Here is a 22,342-nt window from a genome sequence, read left to right as displayed (position 1 = left end):
GCTGGCGGTTCTTTCACTCTAGTGGTAGCCTGAGATGGAGTCTACAACCCACACAAGTGGCTCAGGTAGTGCAGCTCATCCAGGATGGCACATCAATGCGAGCTGTGGCAAGAAGGTTTGCTGTGTCTGACAGTGTAGTGTCCAGAGCATGGAGGCTCTACCAGGAGACAGGCCAGTACATCAGGAGACAGGACCGCTACCTCCACCTTTTGCAAGGAGGAACAGGAGGAGCACTGCCTGAGCCCTGCGAAATGACCTCCAGCAGGCCACAAATGTGCATGTGTCTGCTCAAACGGTCAGAAACAGACTCCATGAGGTCCATACGTTCACAGGTGGGGGTTGTGCTTACAGCCCAACTCCGTGCAGCATGTTTGGAATTTGCCAGAGAACACCAGGATTGGCAAATTTGCCACTGGCGCCCTGTGCTCTACACAGATGAAAGCAGGTTCACACTGAGCACATGACAGACGTTACAGAGTCTGGAGACGCCGTGGAGAATGTTCTACTGCCTGCAACATCCTCCATCATGACTGGTTTGGCAGTAGGGTGGCATTTCTTTGTGGAGCCGCACAGCTTTCCATGTGCTCGTCAGAGGAAGCCCGTCTGTCATTAGAGACCTAGGGCCCTATCCATTTTTTTTTTCAATTCCGTTTTTTCTGTTTTAATTCTTCTGAGTTCCATATATCATTATAAAAATATTTATTAACCTAAAAACTATGTGATTATGGAGTGGGTGGGGAAAAAATAACCTGCAATATGACAAATCACATTTAATCACTGTTCAACAAAGTGCATGGACGTATACTCTCTACATGTAAATAATATGTTCATTTCATGCAAAGAACTATTTCACAATTTTACACGTTCTTCCTTCTGTAAAATAAAAGTGTTTCACGTATAAAAAATGTTAAAAATAAATAAACATTGGGGAGACCTGGAATACAAAAAAGTTGTGCCCACTTGCATAATGAACTGGAACCATGATAATAAAATCACGTTTTTGAATCAGCTGATTGGCTGGCTGACTTGCACGCGATAGTTTGCTTCTTTATAGTTATTGACTGTAAGTGGTCGTCACATATGTTCTCACAATAGAGTTGTTCTTCCAATTCTTAAAAAAATACTTTGGTATTGTTCCGCTCTAAACTTAGCACTAACAGGCGAATTTCGTAATATTTGCATATGTTGTGTATGCGCGCACACACGCGGAACGGATCGGGCAAGTGGTCTGGATTCGGCACTGACAACCTCTTCGCCATCGCTGACCGTGCATTTACATTGCGTTGGTGTGTGAAAGTCCCACCTCAACCGGAAACATGTGTAGTGGGGTGCAGCGGCCAGAAACGTGCATTATACACAATTCCACGTTTTGTAGTGGATTCCGTGATTCTGTCCATGTTTTCTGCTTTGCGAAAATCATAGGGCCCTAGCAACCGAAATTAGATCCTCAGACCCCTTGTGAGACCATATACTGGTGCGGTCAGTCCTGGGTTCCTCCTAATGCAAGACAATTCTAGATCTTATGTGGCTGGAGTGTGTCAGCAGTTCCTGCAAGAAGAAGGCATTGACTGGCTCGCCTGTTCCCCAGACCTGAATCCTATTGAGCACATCTGGGACGTCATGCCTCACTCCATCCACCATCCACCTGGAGTCTGTCCAGGATGCTTTAGTTGAGATTTGGGAGGAGATCCCTGAGAAGACCATCCGCCACCTCATCAGGAGCATGTCCAGGCATTGTGTGGAGGTCAAACAGGAACATGGAGGCCACACACTACTGAGCCTCATTTTGACTTGTTTTAAGGACATTTGGATACTTGGACAAGTTGGATCAGCATGTAGTGTGTTTTTACACTTTAGTTCAACTCCAAATCCAGACCTCCATGGGTTGATAAATTTGATTTCCATTTATAATTTTTGTGTGATTTTTTATTTTTTATCAGCGCATTCAACAATGTAAAGAACAAAGTATTTATATTTTATTTCTTTCAGATTTAGGATGTCTTATTTTTGTGTCTTATTTTGAGAAGTGCATATGTAGCCTATAGCCCGTTCCCTTTGCTCTTGATTTTATAGAAAAACTATTATTATCCGAATGACCTTTAAATATCAGCAGATGATTAATGTAATTTGTTGTTTGATTAATTGTTATTATCTCATAAGTGCCCAAGATGTGTGGTGGCAGAGGCTTCATTTTCTAAATCTAATTAAAAGACACACACACACCACATGCTGGCTGTTTAGAGATAAGAGCCATTTACATTTTACCAGTTCTTTTCAGTGCCCTGCTGTGATAGGCCTGGATTCTCATTTACTTCCCTTAATGACTGTTTGTTGGCCATTCATCATGCAGAGTCTGTTCCTTAGCTGATGATATACAAGACTTGGATGCCTTAGAACATTATGCCTTTGTCTTTTGCCATTAGAGCAACAGAGGTCTACTTAGATTTGGGATTTCATTTAGCTGACTTTACCTGATTATTTCTTAACATCTCTGTTACTGAGTCTCTGTTTTTCTTGTTGTACTGTGGACTTCTTATGAACACAGATGTTGCCTAATGGGAGCATCAATCGGACGTTCTCTGCAAATACTGATATGTACAATAATACCTCGGCTGAAAGCAGATACTTTTAGTTAGAGCTCTGGAATGTTAGGAATCAGTCGGTCCTCAATTCTTCTTTATAAACTGACAATAAAAACCCTATTAAACATTGTACATGCACTTCTCAGTAAGTTCATTTAGCCTTACATTGTCAGGGACTGTTGGGGAGTGTGCAGTTGCAGACACTTTGGAGTGCGGGCTTATTGGGAGGAAGCCGTGAAGGGGGGAGTGGGACACACGTCTGTGGAGGTTGAGGCAGTGTATCGGGAGAGTCTGAAGTGCTGCAGTGGACTTGATCCGAGGGGCAGAGCGAGTAGAGAAGTGAGGCAATATAATGAAAGCAGGCATATAAAGCCGTGGAGCAGAGCAGCGAACAATGCCAGACGAGAGCAGTCATTTACCGAAAATCAGTCCTTCAGAGTCATGGGGCAGAGCAGGGTGCATTGTCAGGCAATCAGTCAAGGTCCAGGAAGTTGTCTGAGAGTCTAGTGTCAGGGCCAACGGAATTCAGGAATGTGGTATCAGACATGGAAATTTCCAGTAGCAAACAGACTGGAAGCATGACTATGAACATCTACATAAGGTCTAGGCTGTTTTTATGGTTCAGTTGGGTGCTCCCTTCTTTTTCAGGGGCGTTCGCGCCCCCTCTGCTGGGTGGTGCATTGAGAGTACTAGACTCCCAAAACACACACACAACCCAGGCGAGCTGAGTTGATGGCGGACTGGCGGCTTTGTGTCGCAGGAAGACCAGGTTCTTTTGGTACGAGGAATGAACAATTGGTGTTAAGCCCCACATAGCGGCCCCTGTGGACAGTGAATGTCTGTGTTGTGGGCGGCACAAACTGAACATATAACTAAATCCGTGCAGACGTTGGTCTTCAGTAGTGGCAATCACTATGGAGTGATTAATCTTGTCTCAAGGATCCAGCTTGGTAAATACAGACGCCCCCACAAGGCAATCAAAGGCAGTGTTGAGCAATGACAAGGGTAGTCAGTACTAGAGGTGTGAACCCTCACTGGTCTCACAGTTCGATTCGATTATGATTATCAGTGCCTTGATTATTGATGCATTTTTCTACATTACTTCACATTTTGAAATACAAGAGTAAAAAGCTGTTGGCGTTCAGTCCGCGCTCACCTGATTCTACGAATGGCAGAAAAAGGCCTGGTTCAGGGCAATTTGACCCAGTAGAACATTGGTTGGGGGGCCACAAGCCATGGGCACCCCAATATTACCGTATTGTGGGGAGCGTCCATGAGGAAAACAAATGCATGTCTCTTCATGAGTATCCTTGCCGGATGGGGGATGCGGAAGTCAAGATGATTGGTGCCCAGTGGTCGGCCGTCCAGACCCTGGATGTTCTGTGGGCTATCATACCATGCCCTGGTCCATAAGGTTGAAGGCTTCTCCCAAATCTATCAAGGCATGGGCCTGGAAGGAGGACTCGAGACCCTGATAAAGGTGATTGGGATTTTGCAGCAGAAAGCAGGTTCCTAGTCAGGTTTTGCTTGTTCCGGATACTGGGCGATTAGCACTGAAATTTTGTTTGTTTATTGAAAAGCAGTCGGGATGCTCTTTGTCTAGCATGGGTCATATAAAAAGGCAACGTATGCTGCGATCTACACATACACACATTCTCTCTCTCTCTCTCTCTCTCTCTCTCTCTATCAGTCCTTTGTCTGCACACTTTTCTAAAGTGCACAATGTACATGGTACTGTCTCACGTGCATACTGTTGGTTGCGTGCTATGTATTATTTACAAGTAGAGTAAGTAATGCAAACACAAACGCAATATGCCAATTTATGCCATTTTTATAGTGATTGCGAAAATTCCCAAAGCTGATGTCCGAGATCAAGCAGAATTTTATTGCAATCATCAATCGAGATCGTACAATCACCCATAATCGAGCCGGGGTTGTTTCCTGTCGCTGATTTTTTCTATTCAATCTGTTCTTACAAAATGACATTGAGTTTTAGAAATTCGCTGTATAATCTGTATTTGTCACTATGTTTATTTAGTATGCGTGAAAGGATTTTTATTTTTTTTAAGCAATCTCCACTGTTTTCATAGTTGTGTGTGCGTGTGTGTGTTCGCTTTGTCTGGACAGGAGAGCCATGTTGATTATGTTTTGAGCCTGTCCAGGGAGAAGTGTTTGGCCCGTCTCCCTTAACATTTATCGCGGCTTTTACCCCACCCGTGGAGCTCAGCTGGCCTTCCCCACCTTGCAGATCCATACTTCCTGCTGCACCCGCTCCCCGCAGCACCGCTCCCTGCCTGTTTACGCCGAGCAGAATGTGCCGGCTGCTTGTAGGAGTTGGTGTAAACACTCCGCATATGGTTGATTTCTCTTCTGTTCTCAATTCCCCCGTCGTGCTGCTCAGTCCCTCTCACACGAACACCACACGCACCGTTTCTCTCTCAAAGACCGAAATCAAACCCGTGCTCTTGTTCAGACCCTAGCGGAGCCCTGGTATGTATTCAACCCGCGTTCCTGTTTCATTCAACAACGTTGGCTTCCACCCCCAAATGTCAATAATTCAAACAGTTTAACATTAACACATGAAAGGGAGCACTACCCTAGTATTGGTACTGCCCATATCTGCCAATATCTCTCACAGGGTTGTGCCAGATAACATCTCAGCAAGAGCGATGTTGTGGCGATTATTATTACCGCAAATCACATTTACTGTTCATTTATCTCAGTAGGTCCGGGTAGACTGAAATGGTCTAATGCTTTTTTTGCTAAAGTTGTGCTATTCTGGACCTGTATCTTTTATTTAATTCTACTTATATTTCATATTTCTTTCGTTGGGAAAAAAATCTTTGTTTAAACATGCATCTGATGGTTTGCTCCAAACGTTATCTTACTGTATTTGTATAGTGACCAATAAAGGCATCTATCTATCTACTACGATATCTACTTCGAGTTAAAATCTCACCTTGGTTGCATCTGATGATTATTGTTTACATGCAATTATAATTATAATTTTAATAATAAAACATTCCTTGGATCTGTTTTGCCTGCATCACAACTTAATTAGCCAATCAAGGCACTGTTATTAACACTGTCAAGAGAATGCAGTGTTCCTGAGTGCATACTGTATTTAGTGCATTGTTTTATGCAAATTTCATAACACTTTATTGAGCATAAAAATACATAATAGACAGGTTCAATTTTATCATTGAACCACACCAGGTGTGTGTGTGTGTGTGTGTGTGTGTGTGTGTGTGTGTGTGTGTGCCTTACAGTTCGCTGGTGCCCTGCAGTTGCCCTGCGCCCAGTGTCCTGTGACAGGCTCCTGCAGCCAGGACCCTGAGTTGGACTAAGCAGTTGTGGAAAGTGAATGAATGAACACTCCACATGTGTTCATTCATAGTTTTGATCCCTTCATTTAGAATCTACCAATGTAAATGGACATGAAAATAAAGAACACATTGAATGAGAAGGTGTGTCCAAACCTTTAGTCTGTATTGAATATTAAACCCCTACAATATGTAGAGGCAGGCTGAGAGGAGCTTCTGCTTATCTGAAACCAGCACCTTCCTCTCTCCTCTCCTCTCCCTCTGCTTTTCATGGCTGCCTGGAGTTAGAGACGTGGTGTCGTTAATGACGTTAACAGAAGTGTTGCGTGCGTGTGGCTGTTCAGTCTCTGCTGGTTTTTGATGGCGACTGTCTGTGGTTGAGGCAGTCATCATATTATGTGCGTAATTTTATGCAGCTGCGCCATTTCATGTGATTCACCAGTGTGACAATAGATGATATTTACGGCCTATCTCAGTGGAAATAAACAGGGCCGTTTATAGTGCTGGAAACCAAAAGGCAGTGCTGGTGAAATGGAGGAAGGGATTATGTTCAGGGCACCCTCCTGTCTTCTCCCATTGTCAGGCATGCACTGCAGAAGAGTCACCCTGGGCACAGAGATGTGGCCTGAATCTGAAGGAAGAGGTGCCTGAAAGCCCTTTGGCACTTCAGAGTTCTACTGGTTTCCATGTCAACATCTCTTTTTCAATGAATGTCCATCTAGACTTTTCTCCCCTATCTATACACTTCATAAATCTTTTACAAGACAGATTTTTCACTACAAAGATCTATAATGGAGACTGATTCAGAGATGAAGTAAGTTAAGTGAAATGAAGTAATTGTCATTGTGAAACACTGCAGCATAGCACACGGTGCACAACGGTGCGCAAGAAAAATGTTTCCTCTACATTTAACCATCACCCCACCATGGTATTTTGCTCAGTGGCACCTTGGTGGATCGGGCAACCTTCTGATTATTGTGCCGCTTCCTTAACCGCTAGCCCCCAGTAGCATAAGTAGCATATGTGAAAAATATATTGCAGTGCACGGTTATGAATTGGTTATATATGGTTGTTCTATTTATATATCCTGATGTCTAATGTAATATCAACTGAATGAACCTAATAACATTTTCCATAATATGATTTTTACTTTATAATATAATCAGAAATTGCTATGGTATGGTATCTATCATTACTGGCTTGCAATTTTTTAAATTGCAATATGAATATGTTTTTTTTATTTATTTATATTTCCCGTGCTCAGGAGGAAAACCGTTTTCCTGCTGCTGGCATAAAAAATCTGAGTGTATTGGCAGGAGAACTGAGAACCGAGCAGCTGTGTTCCATCAGCACACGCATTGATGTTTCAGGATGGGAATGAATCTGCGGCTGCAGCCAGCCAGTGATCTCAGCACAGTCAAAGCCAGGACAAGAAAGCATGTGAAACAGAAAAGAAAGAATCCATATATTTTTTTATTATATATGCAAATTCATATATAATAAAAAAAAACATTCTTATTAGGATTATATCATAAGAATTATTTGAAAGAAATCAGTTTAAAATGTTATTGTGTACTAGAACCAGAATCACATATTCACATATTCCGGTTATGGTTACACACCAGTTTTGGATTTTGCAATGCTGTGATAATGTATGGATGCATTTTGACATATCTGAGTGGATCATCATGCTGTGGAATAATAGAAAACAATGTTCTGGTGCAGTCAGTGCTGTATACCAGACAGACCTAATGCTTTGTGTGGATTCCAGCCCTCTGTGTCTTTCCCAAAAAGGAGCTGGATAGCCTGCCTAAAAAGCATGAATTGCACAGACATTTGTAGACAATTGCACAGACATTTTTACTGATTTTGCCACTCTTCTGGAACCAGGAATTGAATCAGATTTTGTACAAACCATTGACATTGGTCATTAATGCAAACACTGACTGACTGAATCCTACTGTTATGCTTACAGTTTCAGACTGGTTGTAAAAGCCTGTGAGACAGAGGTTTACTCATTTAGAACCAGACATAATAAGACAGGGAGGAAAAACAGAAGCAGCAATACAAGCCTTTGTTAGGAAGGTGACCATGCTGACTCTCCAGAGTGGATCTGGGTCATGAACATGCCTGTGAGGCCCAGATATAAAATTCTGTTGACAGGAGTTCATACGTCTGGGAGGGGGGAAGGATGGGAAACTACCAGTTTTAAAAGTGACAAGTAGACGTGTCTCCAGACATGCTGCCAGACAACGTTGAACTCCATCTCATCAGCCATGTTGTGGGTGCGAACTGAGGTCATGCAGATGATTGGCTACTGGAATCATAGACGTCTGAGTAATACTCGGCTCAGGCACACACACGTTTAACTTTTGGGTGGATTTCCCCTCCACGGAGCTGATCTGGCTCATTTTAGCTTGATGGTGACATATTCAGTCCAACCATCACTTTTAAGGAAGTCAGATCTGATACATCCTTATACAACATCTGTCATAATATAACCTACAAATTGGTAACAACAAATCATAAAAGCCATTAGCGAAGGAACATCTGGAACATCCTAGTATAATTAAATATTGATTCAGACTTTCAGACTTCACATTTAATAAGGACATTCACATTTTCAGATTCTTCACATTTAATAATGATACGTCCGTATATAGAGCACAGCCAACCTTGAAAATAAAACAAATGTAATAAGGCAAGAGTATTAGTGTTTAGGACCCCATTTTAATATTTTAATTTCATATTTTAAGGGGCAATGGTGGCCTGGCAGTTAAGAAACATTTTTCAGAAAAATATATTCCCCAGGACTGAAGAAATGTGGGTGTTTGATAAATCTAATGGGCTGTAGTGGCAGTAATTGTGTGGTTAGTTGGCTGGTTAGTGTCTATCTGTCTGTGTGTATATCTGTCTGTGTGAGCCGTGCCCAATCACACTGAATAGAGGAGGATTCGGTTGTGGCCTGTGCTCTCATTGTGTCGAGCGCGGCCACAGATGGTGGGACAGTCGGCGCGTTGCCCTGTGGCTCTTAATCACGCCGACTTCATCCCCTCTCCTCTCCTCTGTTTTGTGTAGTAACAGAAAATGCGACTGTGCAGAGTGCATGGGGCACACTGCACACAAGTAGTTTTACATTCAGCCAGGATTCTTCCCGGGCTCTTCCTGTTCTCTGCCTGGGCTGCACCATGATGACAAAAGTCATTTTCACTTTACATTGCAGCATTAATGTTACTCTTCAACACCTAGCCATTTTTGTTTCTCCTCCTGTCTGCTGCGGCATGTTGGGGGTTTGCTGAACAGGTTGAGTGGGGCTGGGGTGATAGCGCTGGTCTGTGGCCCATCCCTGGCAGCTGGCTGTTGGGTGCTGGCTACAGGCCCACTTCGTGCTGCTCTCTTGGGCTTTTCCCTTTTCACCAGCCCCCTCCACCAAATGGAAACAGCTGGTCCTCTGTGCTCATGGTAAGAACTATTCAGGCTGAGTGCAGCCGAAGGGGGGAAAAACCCAGCAGCCGAGCCAAAAGGACACAGGATCGCCTTACTGAGGACAGAATTCAGGAATTCTCATATCCTGCTGCTACTAGCATTTTGCTGATGTGTACTTTTACTGAAATGTAGGCTTAGCCAGCCAAGTATAGGCAGCAGAGATTTTCTGGGTCAGGTCTTTAGGGTGGTAGTAGCCTAGTGGGTAACACACTCGCCTATGAACCAGAAGACCCAGGTTCAAATCCCACTTACTACCATTGTGTCCCTGAGCAAGACACTTAACCCTAAATTGCTCCAGGGAGACTGTCCCTGTAACTACTGATTGTAAGTCGCTCTGGATAAGGGCGTCTGATAAATGCTGTAAATGTAAATGTAAACCTAGTGAGCGTGTCTATTGCCACAGTTCATAGGCTGGAATAACTAAGAGATGTAGTTCAGGTCTGACCAGCCAGTCTGACCTCATACCATCACCAAGGCAGAGTGCAGTGTTGCTACGCAGTGGTGACCCGAGGGATGGAGGGGATTGGAGGTCATTATCCGCACACATAGGGCTAGAAAAAAATCATGCATGGAACTACCGCGATTTTAGATTTTCTGTGTCACTTGAGTCTTAAAAGCGACCTTGTTCTGAATGTATAAAAATCCACTTATGACCAGCGATAAGCTTTGATCAGATTTTTTTTCAGGAATCTTCAAAAAGCCACCCACATCCGTCATAAGATGTAAATGGTGCTGAGATGTAAGCTTGAAAGAGAGCAGCCCTGTCAGTTTGACTGTCTGGGGTGGGAATCACCCCTCAGCATGAGTCTCATCCCCATAGCTCCTCACAGCAGCTTCGTGTCTCACATCCAGACTGAGAAGGAAGGGAATGTGGACTCAGCAGTCAGAGATGTTCTGAATGCTTTCATTGAGTTTTATTTTTTTTTTGGATGAGGGTGATGTTGAATGGTTTTTATATCTTGTGGCAGTCTGTAATTTTAGACATCCTCGAGCATTTCATCCCTATCAGTAGCCACTTTTTTAAAGTTTAAAGGTTTGACCTTTCAGCTGACTAATTTGTGAAAATCTGTGGCATATTTACTGTGTAATATGCCACTGCGTAATTTACTGCGTAATATGCCACCCCCATCGAAAAGATGCCTTTTGTGTTTCACTGGGTGCCACACCTTTTTCAAGACTAATTAAAAGTGTTGTTTTGCGAGAGAGAGAGATATATACATATATATAATTCAGTGTCATCTTCTATTGTTGTTTTTTGTGAAAATTCCATCCTTTTTTTCATGTATTTTGAGAAATAAAACCTGTGCAATATTTTGTGGCCCTAATTTCTTTCTGTTTGTATTTGTAGCAACGGGCATCGGGAAAAGTGCTTTTTGACATGGTGTGTTCCCACCTGAACCTCATTGAAGGAGACTACTTTGGCCTGGAGTTCCAGCACCGGCGAAAGATGTCGGTGAGTGATGATCTCACAGTCTTGATTGAACGCAGAAGATAATTATGATGAACAAAAACACGTAATTGTATGATTATCAAAAACATTTTTTATCATATTTTTGAGACCTTGAAGCTTTTGAAGAAGGGCCATAAAGGCATAAATCATTCTAGGCTTTTTAATACTAAGCAGAGAACATATTTGAGCCTCAAAATCAGGCAGCTCTGTCTAGTGGTGCTTCCTTGTATGTTGCCTATGTCCAGATAGCCTTCGCAAGGGCAGTGGTTGGCCTACCGGGTAAGGAAATGAACCCGTAATCGCTAGGTTGCCGGTTCAAATCCCGAACCACTGAGGTGCCACTGAGCAAAGCACTGTCCCCACGCACTGCTCCCCGGACGCCTGTCATGGCTGCCCGCTGCTGACTAAGGGTGGAGGTCTAATAAGAGCTCATTCATGCCAGTTAAGTGTTATGAATAAAGACAACTTCTGTTAAATGCAGAGGACACATTTTGTTGTGTCACCATGTGCTGTGCTTGCTGTACAATATAGCAATTAGGGATTTTCATAATGAAATGCATTTTTATTCTTGAATGCGATATAGGGGATCACACATTAAGCCTTCATTCATAGCTGTTAAGTGGAGTTAACATGATTGGTTTGACCTCATGAAATTGTGCTTCAGGTTTGGCTGGATCTCTTGAAGCCCATTGGGAAACAGATTCGACGTGAGTCTCTTTTACTGTTTATATTGAACTGATTTGAAAACAAGCTGTCTGAAAGCCCCATGGAAACCTGCTGTATTATCATAATCCCTTATATCCTGGTGAAGCCCAAACAGTGTCATTATGTCCCGCATCACACTCAGCGATTCATTAAAATCTGATGCTAATTAAGTTTGGTTTCGAAAATATTCTGACTGGCAGAACGAGTATCATTTAGAGACACAAGTGATGGCTCGTCACTAAGTGTAAAATCAGTTGTGTTTCAGCTGTGGCAGTGAAGCCAAGCGAAGTAAATGTAGCAAAACCATATCATACAGCTCGAGATATACATTTTTATTTTCATACTGCAATTTATTTTCTGATCATTAAGGTATTTTTAATGAGGAATTTTTTTTAATAATGGCCATTATGTGCAGGACCCAAGCACACAGTATTGCGGTTTGTGGTGAAGTTTTTCCCCCCAGATCACGCCCAGCTAATCGAGGAGCTAACCAGGTGAGTTTCATTTTTTGGTCACTCATTACAGTTTGATATAGTGCTACACTTCCTATCGGGACCATATGGGTCAAAGTCACTGATCTGACACCGTGTCAAAAGGGGAGTTGGCTGGTCAGTGTCAAAGAAAAAGTTCTACACCCACAGTGGCATGATTTTGATTTATTACAAAGACTGTACTGTTGTTCTGACCTTTATCTTTCAGGTACCTGTTTGCACTGCAGATAAAATATGACCTAGCCACCGGCCGTCTGCCCTGTAATGATGCTAGTGCTGCGCTTCTGGTCTCACACATCATTCAGTGTAAGTACTGTTCCTTAACAATGCCTGAAACCGCTCTTTTAAGTAAGGTGTATTGTATAAGTCTTTGTTGTTGCAAAAAATAAATATAAATAATTTACTGGAGTTTATGCTATACCACAAGATATCGGCTTTGTGTGCCTCTAGTGCCAGTATCTCTCGGTACAGCACTCCCCCTCATTGCTTCATTATCAGTTCAGAGTTTCCCAACATTGTCTACATTTCTGATAGCGGATTGGATTATTTCACATGGAACTTTTAATGCTTGAGGGGACCTTTGGAAGCAGCTGTAGAAAAACCTTTGTAGCTGTAGAATGGAGCTCCACCATATTTGCAAATGGACTTCTGCCTGAACGGCTGCTGTTTTTTATTTCTTTTCAAATATCCTCGTGCCATCATGTTGCATTTAGCTCTTAAACTCTTCCTTTATGTCTGTACACAGCTGAAATTGGAGATTTTGAGGAGACCCAGTGTCGGCAACACCTTCTGAACCACAGTTACATTCCTGACCAAATGGCCCTTATAGATAAGATCATGGAGTTCCACCACAAGCACATGTGAGTCCTCCTCGCTTATCTTGGTCCCTGCAGTGGAAACATCATCTCTTTGAGGGGGCCTTATGGTTACCGTTGAGTAACGTCAGAGCGGGAGGATGAGGGGGAGTCAGACACGGCCTCAGGCTCTAAGTTCATCCCCGTGTTCAGAGGTAGCGGATCGCCCAGAATTGAGCAGCTGGGATGTATTTGTTGCTGCTGTTAACAGTGAGACACAGATTACACACGTGCATGTGCTGAAGGACTGGAGGCCACCTGGATCAGACTTATGAGGAGGTGTTTTAGGGCCAGACACATTTTCCATGAGCTCTACTTTCTGCTTAATATGAATAATTTTACTGCTATGTGTATTCAGTGTCTTATTGATTGGCCCAAATTTTAATGAATTTGGTCTTATATTCAAGCCTGTTAAAACAATTCTCATCATTAGTCAACCAATCCATTTCATCATCATTATACTTTCAAAAGGATATTTTCAAGTTGCTACATAAGACGTAGTGCTTTGGCGAGTGTTGGCAAATGTCAGATTCAGTAAAGGAAACAAAGGGAAGTAAGGGTGGAGATGGACGCTGAGCTACAATTAGTGGCAGGAGGGGGAATGAGGAAGTCCAGAAAAAAGGAAGTATGGTCTAGTATAGTCGTTGCTATGGCTTACTCTCATTTTAAACCGTATTTGAAAATCAGTTCATCTTTGGTTGTTCTCTCCAAAATTCATATTTAAGCAGTCAACCAAGAAAACACAGTGTTTTATATCAATGCAAATCCTTTACCAAAAATATGCCGTAGCATAAAGTCATGCACGTCTTTTAATAGGGGTCAGTATGGTATTACACCCAGCTGTTGGTGTTGTATCCAGCTGTTGTAGTTCTGTTTCCCTCCCAAAATTTCCAGTGATCCCTTTAGAGGCGGCCCGGCTTTGAACATGTGCCAGAGCAACAGCAGCTTCGTCTGCTCGGTGTGGTTTAGCTCACCAGGTAGCTGACAGTTGAAGATCCCGAGCTGGATTTGCTCTCGTGCTCATTTGACTTTGGGCTTCCTTTCAGCTGATAACACAGTCTGCTGTTATTTTGGGCGCGGGCCATGCTGAGAATTTAATCTCTGATTAAGTACCCCAAGCAGGAAACAGGAAGGCGCATGTAACCATAATCAAATCTCTGTTGCTTGGTTTTCTGTCTGTTAGACAGAGAGCTGAAACTAAATGGTATAACATTGATCTAAAGTCTCATTATATGAAATATTTGTAATTACAATAATCTTAATGCCATTGTGCAAAACTATTTTAAACTATTTAACAGTTATTTGCATATGTTACCACAGATATAGTAATAAGAATACCTGGGTACCATGATGTTGTATTCAGCTGTACTTTACAGGCAGTCTATTGTATTATCATATGCATATTAGGATTTTATAACATACATAGAACATATCATCATAAAAACATTATAATAACCCCTAAGACCTTGTGTTTTAAATTGATTGAAAATGCTGTACAGTTCCCATTATAGTCATGACCAGTTTCTACCTTTTAAGGGGGCACACACCTGCAGAGTCAGACTTCCAGCTGCTTGAGATCGCCCGCAGGCTGGAGATGTATGGAATCCGCCTTCACCCTGCAAAGGACAGGGAGGGAACCAAGCTCAGCCTGGCAGTGGCGCACACTGGCATTCTGGTCTTTCAGGTGGCTGGAGTTATCTTTTCTCTTGGGACGTGCTTTTGGTCTTTCTAGCCCTATGTCTCAATTAAATTATTCCTTGTGTTTTTTCTATTTAGTGTAGTCCTAAGCTAAAATTCTGTTTTCTGCAGGGTCACACAAAGATCAATGCCTTCAACTGGTCTAAAGTGCGTAAGCTGAGCTTCAAGAGAAAAAGATTTCTTATCAAACTCAGACCGGACCTCAGTGTAAGCTTTGGGGACAGTATTGCTCTATGCTTTAAGTGATGCACTTCATTTGGAGGTATGTAAAAATGAGTCTTGTCTTGCTCTTTCAGCAAAGTACGTATCAGGACACCCTGGAGTTCCTGATGGGCAGTAGGGATTGCTGTAAAGTCTTTTGGAAAATCTGTGTGGAATATCATGCCTTTTTCCGGCTTTTTGAGGAGCCCAAGCCGAAACCTAAACCCATCATTTTAAGCAGAGGGTCCTCCTTCAGATTCAGGTAGACTTCTGCTTATAAATCAAATGGTGCTTTTGTGTGAATGGCTTTAGTTCAGGGTTGGGGAACCTGATCCCTTTTTTTCTGGGAAAGAACGCCTCCTATTGTTTCTGAAAGAGAAGATCCTTACAAGGAAGAACTTCACTGATTCCATGTCATCAAATCCCAATAAAGGCCTATTCTAATGTCTAGGATCCTTTAAATGAGGGACCACTTCTTCCAAAATATTTAAAGGATGCAAGTGCATATCCTCAGAATTCACAAATCTCACACAAAAGGTGGGTGTACTAAAGGCCAATCTCAGAAATGACAGGAGTCAAGCCTAGTCTCTGAAGGATCCAACCCACCAAGGAAGGACCCTTGACTTTGAGAAACACCATGCAGGGATGCTGGTTCAGAGCCCTGTCCTGATTGAAAGGTCTCAAAAACGTGAACCAATGCCAGACCTTCATGGATCAGGTTCCCCGTCCCAGCAGTAGACCACCCCTTACCTCTATACCTCTATTCATTTCTAGTGGTCGGACACAGAAGCAAGTGATTGATTATGTGAAGGAAACCGAATTTAAAAAGATCCCCTTTTTAAGGTGAGAGAATATTTTGATAATTCAATCAATAATTTGTTAGTCATATTTCAGACATAATTAATTTATGGCACTTTGTCTCTGCCAGGAAACACAGTAAGGTGCAGCACACAAATAACTTGTCTCCACTGCCTTCACTACGATGCTCTGAATTGCCAAAAGAAGTCAGTGTTACACAGTTTGTTCCTCATTATTCGTTTAGTGAATAAATCCTCCCCAGCTAAAAATTGGAAAGTTCACGCTCTTCATAATGTGTTCTATACCCAACAGATTGCAAGTTGTATGTCTGGGGAAAGGACCGACTCCCCATCAAAACGCAACTGGAAAGAGTTGGCGCTGATCTCGGCCGAAGACTCTGCTGCCCTGAGGATCCAGGGCAACCCAACAGCTCTGCAAAATGGTCAGGAAGAGAGACCAGGCCTCGGGGCAGAGGAGGGGAGGGGGACACGCCCTGCTGGCCGGCAGCCGACCGAGCTCCTGAGCACAGGTCCAGCATCACGGGCTGCTAAGGGTAGCAGCTCCTCCATCCCTTACATAGACTGCAGTGATATAGATAGCGAGTACGATGTAGCCAAAGGTCGCGTCACCCGGTCTCACTCTAAGAATCATGACGTTTACGGGGATGACCCTCCAATCCGTAGCTTCAATTGTTCCCTCCGCCCAGAGCGGGAGCACAGTCCAAGGAGGACCAGACACAAGGAGTCACCTCCCTTCTCCCGCAATCTGGCAAATGTGAGCCGTGACTCTGATGAGCTGACCAGTGTGTCCTTTTACAGTGACAGGCATGTCCCCCAAGGGCCCTTCAGCAGCACCAGGGTGGAGGAAATGTTTAGTGCTGGGGATCTAGTCAGCCCCTCAAACCTCCGTCATGTGGCAGGGACCAGGAGCCTGAACTCCAGCCCGGCCCTGAGCACCTTCCACCGAACCGGCTCCCTCAGCTACGCTGAGCACAATGGTCACAGCTCCCAGTTGGGTATTTTTAACTCGCGAGTGAGTGGCCAGCACTACGGGAGTTACTCCCCGATCGTGAGCCGAGCGCAGCACTTACAGAAGCTGCATAACGCTCGGAACAGGTCCGACACCGACCCCTTAATCCTGAGCCAGGCCATGTCCACCCCGGCTCGTGAGCCAAGGCCGGTTCTCTCCCGTGCCGAACGAATGGCGGCTCTGGAGCGTCGCATGATTGCCAACGGCCTAACACCCCCTGGCCAGGCTAAAGCGAGCCCTGTTCACAGAGGCTGTGGTCGATCTGGGCTTATAGGAGCTGTTCAGATGATTGATGGCTCTACCAGCAGCGGCACAGAGTCTAGTGACTCAGAAGGGGAGTCGGTCAGCTCATGCGGCCAACCGTTGGGCTTCGGCAACCCTTTGGCGATGAATGCTTCGCCCATTCCCAGAAGCAAGTTCTCCTTCGGGAGTCTTCAGCTAGATGAGGAGACGGAGGACGATGGTTGCCTTAATTTGAGTGATGAGGACGGGGCGCAGGTGTTCAGCTGCTAGGAGACCAGTGAAGTTGGCTGCCCAGTAGCAACAGCTGAGCAAATGACTGTAGGGTTTTCTTGACCACCAGAGTGTTGGCATGACATGTTTGAGGCTTTTTAGATCGGGAGGAATGTATAATTGTCACCCCTGTGGTGGAAGGACAGATGTGCGGTTTTGACCTGAGGACTGGACTGCTTTGGCTCTGTACATGGGAATGGTCAGCCCAGTCAGAGTGTACTCTTTGTGGGTTAGTGGGAAGGCATCTTTTCCTGGAATCTGCCCAAGAGTGTTGAACTGAGGAGAGCACTTCTTTTCAATGTGTGAAATACCTTTGTGGAGATTGCATGTTTATTCACCATATTTCTTATGTATCCATGGCTTTTTCTTTTACAAGAGGGCCTTTGAGAGTAGTGCCATAACCTCTGAAGCATCACTGCTTATATCATGGGAGAGCTGGGGGACTCCAGATGTTCTGTTTCGGAATGAAAACTGAGCAGTTCTAGAATTGCATTCTTCTAACAATGATGTCCGCAGAAGTTGCCTTTGTAAAAACATGATGGAGGGTCTCTTTTTTTAGCAACTTTTAGTGATTCGATAATTACATTTTTGTGCTCTTTAGTTTTTGTAATGGTTGTTGTACTTTAGACGCATGACACATAGATTGTCAATTGACTTAGACGGTGCCTATGTAATGGTAGCTCAGCTCAGTGTTTGTACGTATTTATTTACATAGATTTTTACATCGATGTAGCTGCTACTCAAGCGAGCCATTTTTGGCAATAAAAGTATTTCTGTGGTCGTGTTGGGCTGAGTTAGGATGTCCAATGTAGCCCAGGTTTACTTTTGGTTGATTGATATTCAACATATTCAATATATCCAGTGTTTACAGTAACCTTCTGTACTTTCGACAGATCAGTGGTCAGTTGTTTACGTCCTCTGTTGTATCTATATGCAGCTCCATTTTTTTAAGTAGTCTTAAGTAATCTTTAGTCCGGGACCATATTGTTCATACGCACATCAACGCGATTTTCATGTTGTTCTCAGTCTGGCAAGGCGATATTTTCCTTTAGCATTCGTAATGGCTCAGTTATCGAGAGGCAAGTGCAGGCAAGTGCAGGTTAGTTAGCGTGACGCACTGCATTGTCATTCAATATGGGGCACTCCGCAACACGCTCTGTCTGCTCCAATGTCTACTATGTACAACACACAGGTTTAACTGCTCACGAAACATTCACTGCAAGAGCACAAATACATCTAACAGAATGGCTTTGCACTCTGTGTACCCTTTTTTTAAAATTTGTTTTATTCCCTTTGTCCTTTTCTGCTCCCAGATATCTTTTCTTTGCAAACAAAAGTGGCTTGGGCTTTTCATTCTCATCATTGCCATGCTGTATGTTCTTTTGCATTTCTTCTGGTTTTATGATGGAATAAATCTGAATTCTTTACAGCTTAATTTATTTTAAGAATCCCTTTGTAAGCACTGTTTTGTCAGCATGCACCTTTTGGAAGCCGCACGTTTTCCCTTTACCATGGTTCTACACTGTCATGTATTCCTGATCCTGACCTGTCTTTACCTTGACTGTTCTGTCACTCTGTGTCTGAGCAGAAAATAAGTAATAAATGCAGTGGTCCTGTTAACTGAATGCAGTGTTATGAAGGGACGTGAGGGTGCGGAATTTGCCTTTAATGCTTCAACTATTTCTTATAATTTTTATGCATACACTACATGTACAAGACACACATAGGATGCATCTCTGCATTGTGAGATAACAGCACCATTGCATTTTCAAAGACAATTCTCACACATGTACCAAGCACTGTCTTCTGGTTTTGTGTTGGGAACACTTGCAGCAGATCCAATCAGTGATTATATTAACCTGCATAATTTACATAATATTTTATATTTAATAGGATTTACACTTGAAGCTCTGCACTTTTAATGCACAAAACCTCTGTGCCAGTTCCCAACATTCTGACCAGTGAGGCAAGCTTGTGGTCTCAGCAACACTGGCAGTATCCTCTAGACAGGGCATGGGCCCAGTGTGGCTAGCGCTGTCTTGGGCACTGTTATGCTGTGTTTTCTGTTTCCTCCTACCCTGGCTGTTCACTATGTGCCCTCCCTAATCTGAGTCTTAAACTTCTCATCTGACCGTCAGTAAGGTAGAATCAGTGAACATATCTCCTTTGGGGGGAAATGTCAAATAATTCTAATAATGAAGTTCAACTGTGTTGTATGGGTTTAATATAGATGTTCATAGTTTTACCGAATGTAACTATAATCAGTTCATCACGTTTTCTAGACTTTGTTACAAAGCTTTAGATGTTACACAATTATCAGCCCTGAATCCATGTTACCACATGTTGTCATTGAGGGTTTAACCATCACAGACAAAGAAGACATACCGATTGTTGTGGCCCCTCTGTGGGCCCTTATCAACCCACTGTTTCTCTGTTCACATTTCTCTTCCAGCCTCTCACTCACACACTCCAGTAACACACTTAATGTACTGCCGTCTCGCGTCGATGCTCTTTCCTGGGCCGCACTGGACTTTTTAACTTGTTAACTACTCTCTTCTAAACGAACACTTTCTACCCTTTTAACATGTATACGGTTGTGCACTAGTGTCAATAAAGTTGACCTTTGTGAAGTGGGACTCCAGTTATCTTATTTGAAGATGCCTGTCACAATCATCCTTAGAGGTTAGAGACCCCCCTTCCACCCTCCCCAGTGTTATTTTTCTTGTGTTGTAGCGTCGATTTATGTCCCGTTTTTGTGTGTGAACATGGTGCAGTATATATGCATTCGTCTTTGTCTGTTGTCCCGCCCATCCCATTATAATGTGTTGTGGATGGTCTAATGTCTGTTTTATCCATGTGGACATGGTGCAATCAGAAGACAGCAGTCAGTTCTGGGCAAGTATCAAACCCTGTGCCTTAGTGTGTGTAGTGGCAGAGTAGTTTTTTTTTTTTTTTTTTTGGTTAGTCCGAAATTATAGTCCTAAGAGTAAAGTGACATCCCTTTCCACGCTGGCCCTTCAGAGTACATAGATGGTTGGTAGGTAAGATGAGACTCAGAATCAGGACTTTGGAACAATGCAACCTGAAGTTTCTCTGTTTTTCCACTCCCACAGCACCAAAATCCAACAGCCCGCTTCTGTGCCACTCAGTTATGTCTCATGGCCTGGTCAACGGGCAGAGTCAAGGCGATGGGTGTGGTCAGAGTCCCAATGGGCGACAGCCATCGCCCCTCACCAGCCCCCTGCTCAATGACATGGGTGCTGTGCGAACTGACGATGAGGATGAGGCCAGGAGGAAGGTATGTCAAATCAAGTATCTTTTTAACTTTTTGTTTTGTAATTTAAAATTCGGTGTCTTAAGAATGAAAATCCTGCTCTCGTTATTATTAGCGCTTTCCAACTGACAAGGCCTACTTCATCGCCAAGGAGCTACTAACCACAGAACGAACTTATGTCAAAGATCTAGAGGTCATAACTGTGGTAAGACTTTTTGAATTTATTTGGAATTAGAACATCATTATTGACCATAACCCACCGTTAATACTGCGGCACACCGCTGTACTATACACTATTGTTGTATACTTTACATTGAGGATATTGACTAAACTGCATTTAAACATACGTCAACTATGAATATTAACAATAGAGGGAGCTTGAGTACCAGAATTTAAGAACAAAGGTCTGGACAGCTCTAAAAAAATACATCACTGAGAAAAAAAGTTCCTTTCTGTTTCTATGGCAGCCATTTCATATGCATAATTTGTTGAATTTCAACACCAACACCTTCTTCAACATGATGTGCTGATGATTAGATGATCATCTGAACGGAATCTTTCCAAACAAGAAAATGTTTAAGAACCATGTAATGGTATAAACTTATCTAGATGGAATAATGCCAAAAACAGGAACCAATACCCTTTACAGTAGTGCAAAAATATTTGTGGAAGTCTTGATCCAATCTGCCTCTTATTTGTACAGTATTGCTCCCTATTAAATGTGACCTGTCCTGTACTGGGACAGCTGTTGCTGGTTGGCTCGCCACTTGCACCCTGTACAGTTCAATTTGTGTTCCTCCAGCAGAACAGACCGCACTCTTTTTGACCTTTAATTAGAAACGGTTGTCTGACACAGGGAGAGGAATGGTGACTGTATTGATTTCGAAATTGATTCGCCAGTAGTTACAGGACTTGACATTAGTCATGGGATAAACATGTGATTTTGGAGCCACATTGCTATACTCTTGCCAGACAACATGTCAATTTACATGTACTCACAGCAGGTGGTGTTCTAATCCCCCACTGTAATTAAATGTCTGATCAGTAAATAAATAACTGTATGTGTGGTTGTGTGTGCATTTTATGCGTACGTTTGAGAATGCCTGTGTGGGTTAGTTCATGCATATGTATACAGGCGTGTATGGGCATTGTTGTGTGTTTTTTATCTTAGTAGCTACACATTTATAACGCACATACATTTACATACTAATGTAGTTATTATAATTCATGCTGCATGTATATTAGCATGTTTTTGCATGTTTATGTTGTGTGTGCTCACACATGTATTTTTATGTCAGTCTTTTCAGGGTATGCTGGAGAAAGAAGAGGCCACACCGGACTCTCTGAAGACTGTGATTCTGTCCAACTTCGACCCCCTCTACAAGTTCCACTCTGGCTTTCTCAGGGAGGTGGAGCAGAGGCTGGCCCTGTGGTGAGTCTACACTCCTGCTGGCGCAGCTGTACAGTCAAAAATCCATAATTCTTTCAGCAGTTCCTACCAGATAAGCCCCAAACAACCACCAATAAATGAAATCTTCTTCGCCTTCATTGATTCCAGCTCTGGGCTCTGTTGTTACAACGGTTATGTTATTGGCATGCAGTCTCAGAGGGCTCACAACCTGACCTCAGGGTCAAGTGGTTTCCATGGCAACAGCCGAGCCACAGCATGGGTCGCTGTGCCCCAGGGTGCATGATGCTGTTGACAGGTGTTCTCTTGATTTTTATAAATTAAGTGTGTCATCACAAGCACTACCACTGAATAGTAAGGATGCTTTTCTTAGAGCCTTCAGGCTTCTGTTGTACGGATAACACAAATTAAAACACGTGGGGTTCATCCCAGTGTATGGACTCTATTCAGGAGAAGCATTCTGTAATCTGGGAATCTTTGCCAAAACATTGACTTGCTCAGTGGTGACACCTTGTGGCAGTTTGAAGCAA

The 22,342-nt window shown here is 43.2% G+C and overlaps 1 protein-coding gene across 3 annotated transcripts in view; it reads left to right on the top strand.

Moving 5' to 3' along the window:
- Window positions 1-22,342, top strand: part of LOC114796424 (FERM, ARHGEF and pleckstrin domain-containing protein 1) — a 44,318-nt gene that overhangs the window by 13,839 nt on the left and 8,137 nt on the right. For all 3 annotated transcript variants that reach the window (XR_003750727.1, XM_028990408.1, XM_028990409.1), the window contains exons 3-16: window positions 10,740-10,844; window positions 11,506-11,548; window positions 11,962-12,040; window positions 12,246-12,343; window positions 12,783-12,897; window positions 14,428-14,575; window positions 14,701-14,796; window positions 14,886-15,052; window positions 15,565-15,633; window positions 15,719-15,794; window positions 15,901-16,117; window positions 20,244-20,428; window positions 20,520-20,609; window positions 21,703-21,836. Coding sequence is in view for 2 of the 3 variants with exons in the window: in XM_028990408.1 (XP_028846241.1) it covers window positions 10,740-10,844; window positions 11,506-11,548; window positions 11,962-12,040; window positions 12,246-12,343; window positions 12,783-12,897; window positions 14,428-14,575; window positions 14,701-14,796; window positions 14,886-15,052; window positions 15,565-15,633; window positions 15,719-15,794; window positions 15,901-16,117; window positions 20,244-20,428; window positions 20,520-20,609; window positions 21,703-21,836 (1,622 nt within the window). In the remaining variant the exon portion in view is untranslated. The remainder of the gene's footprint in view (window positions 1-10,739; window positions 10,845-11,505; window positions 11,549-11,961; window positions 12,041-12,245; window positions 12,344-12,782; window positions 12,898-14,427; window positions 14,576-14,700; window positions 14,797-14,885; window positions 15,053-15,564; window positions 15,634-15,718; window positions 15,795-15,900; window positions 16,118-20,243; window positions 20,429-20,519; window positions 20,610-21,702; window positions 21,837-22,342) is intronic.

Source organism: Denticeps clupeoides, chromosome 9 (genome assembly GCF_900700375.1).
Source record: "Denticeps clupeoides chromosome 9, fDenClu1.1, whole genome shotgun sequence".
NCBI classification, from domain to species: Eukaryota; Metazoa; Chordata; class Actinopteri; order Clupeiformes; family Denticipitidae; genus Denticeps; species Denticeps clupeoides.
This window is presented reverse-complemented; position numbering and strand designations above follow the sequence as displayed.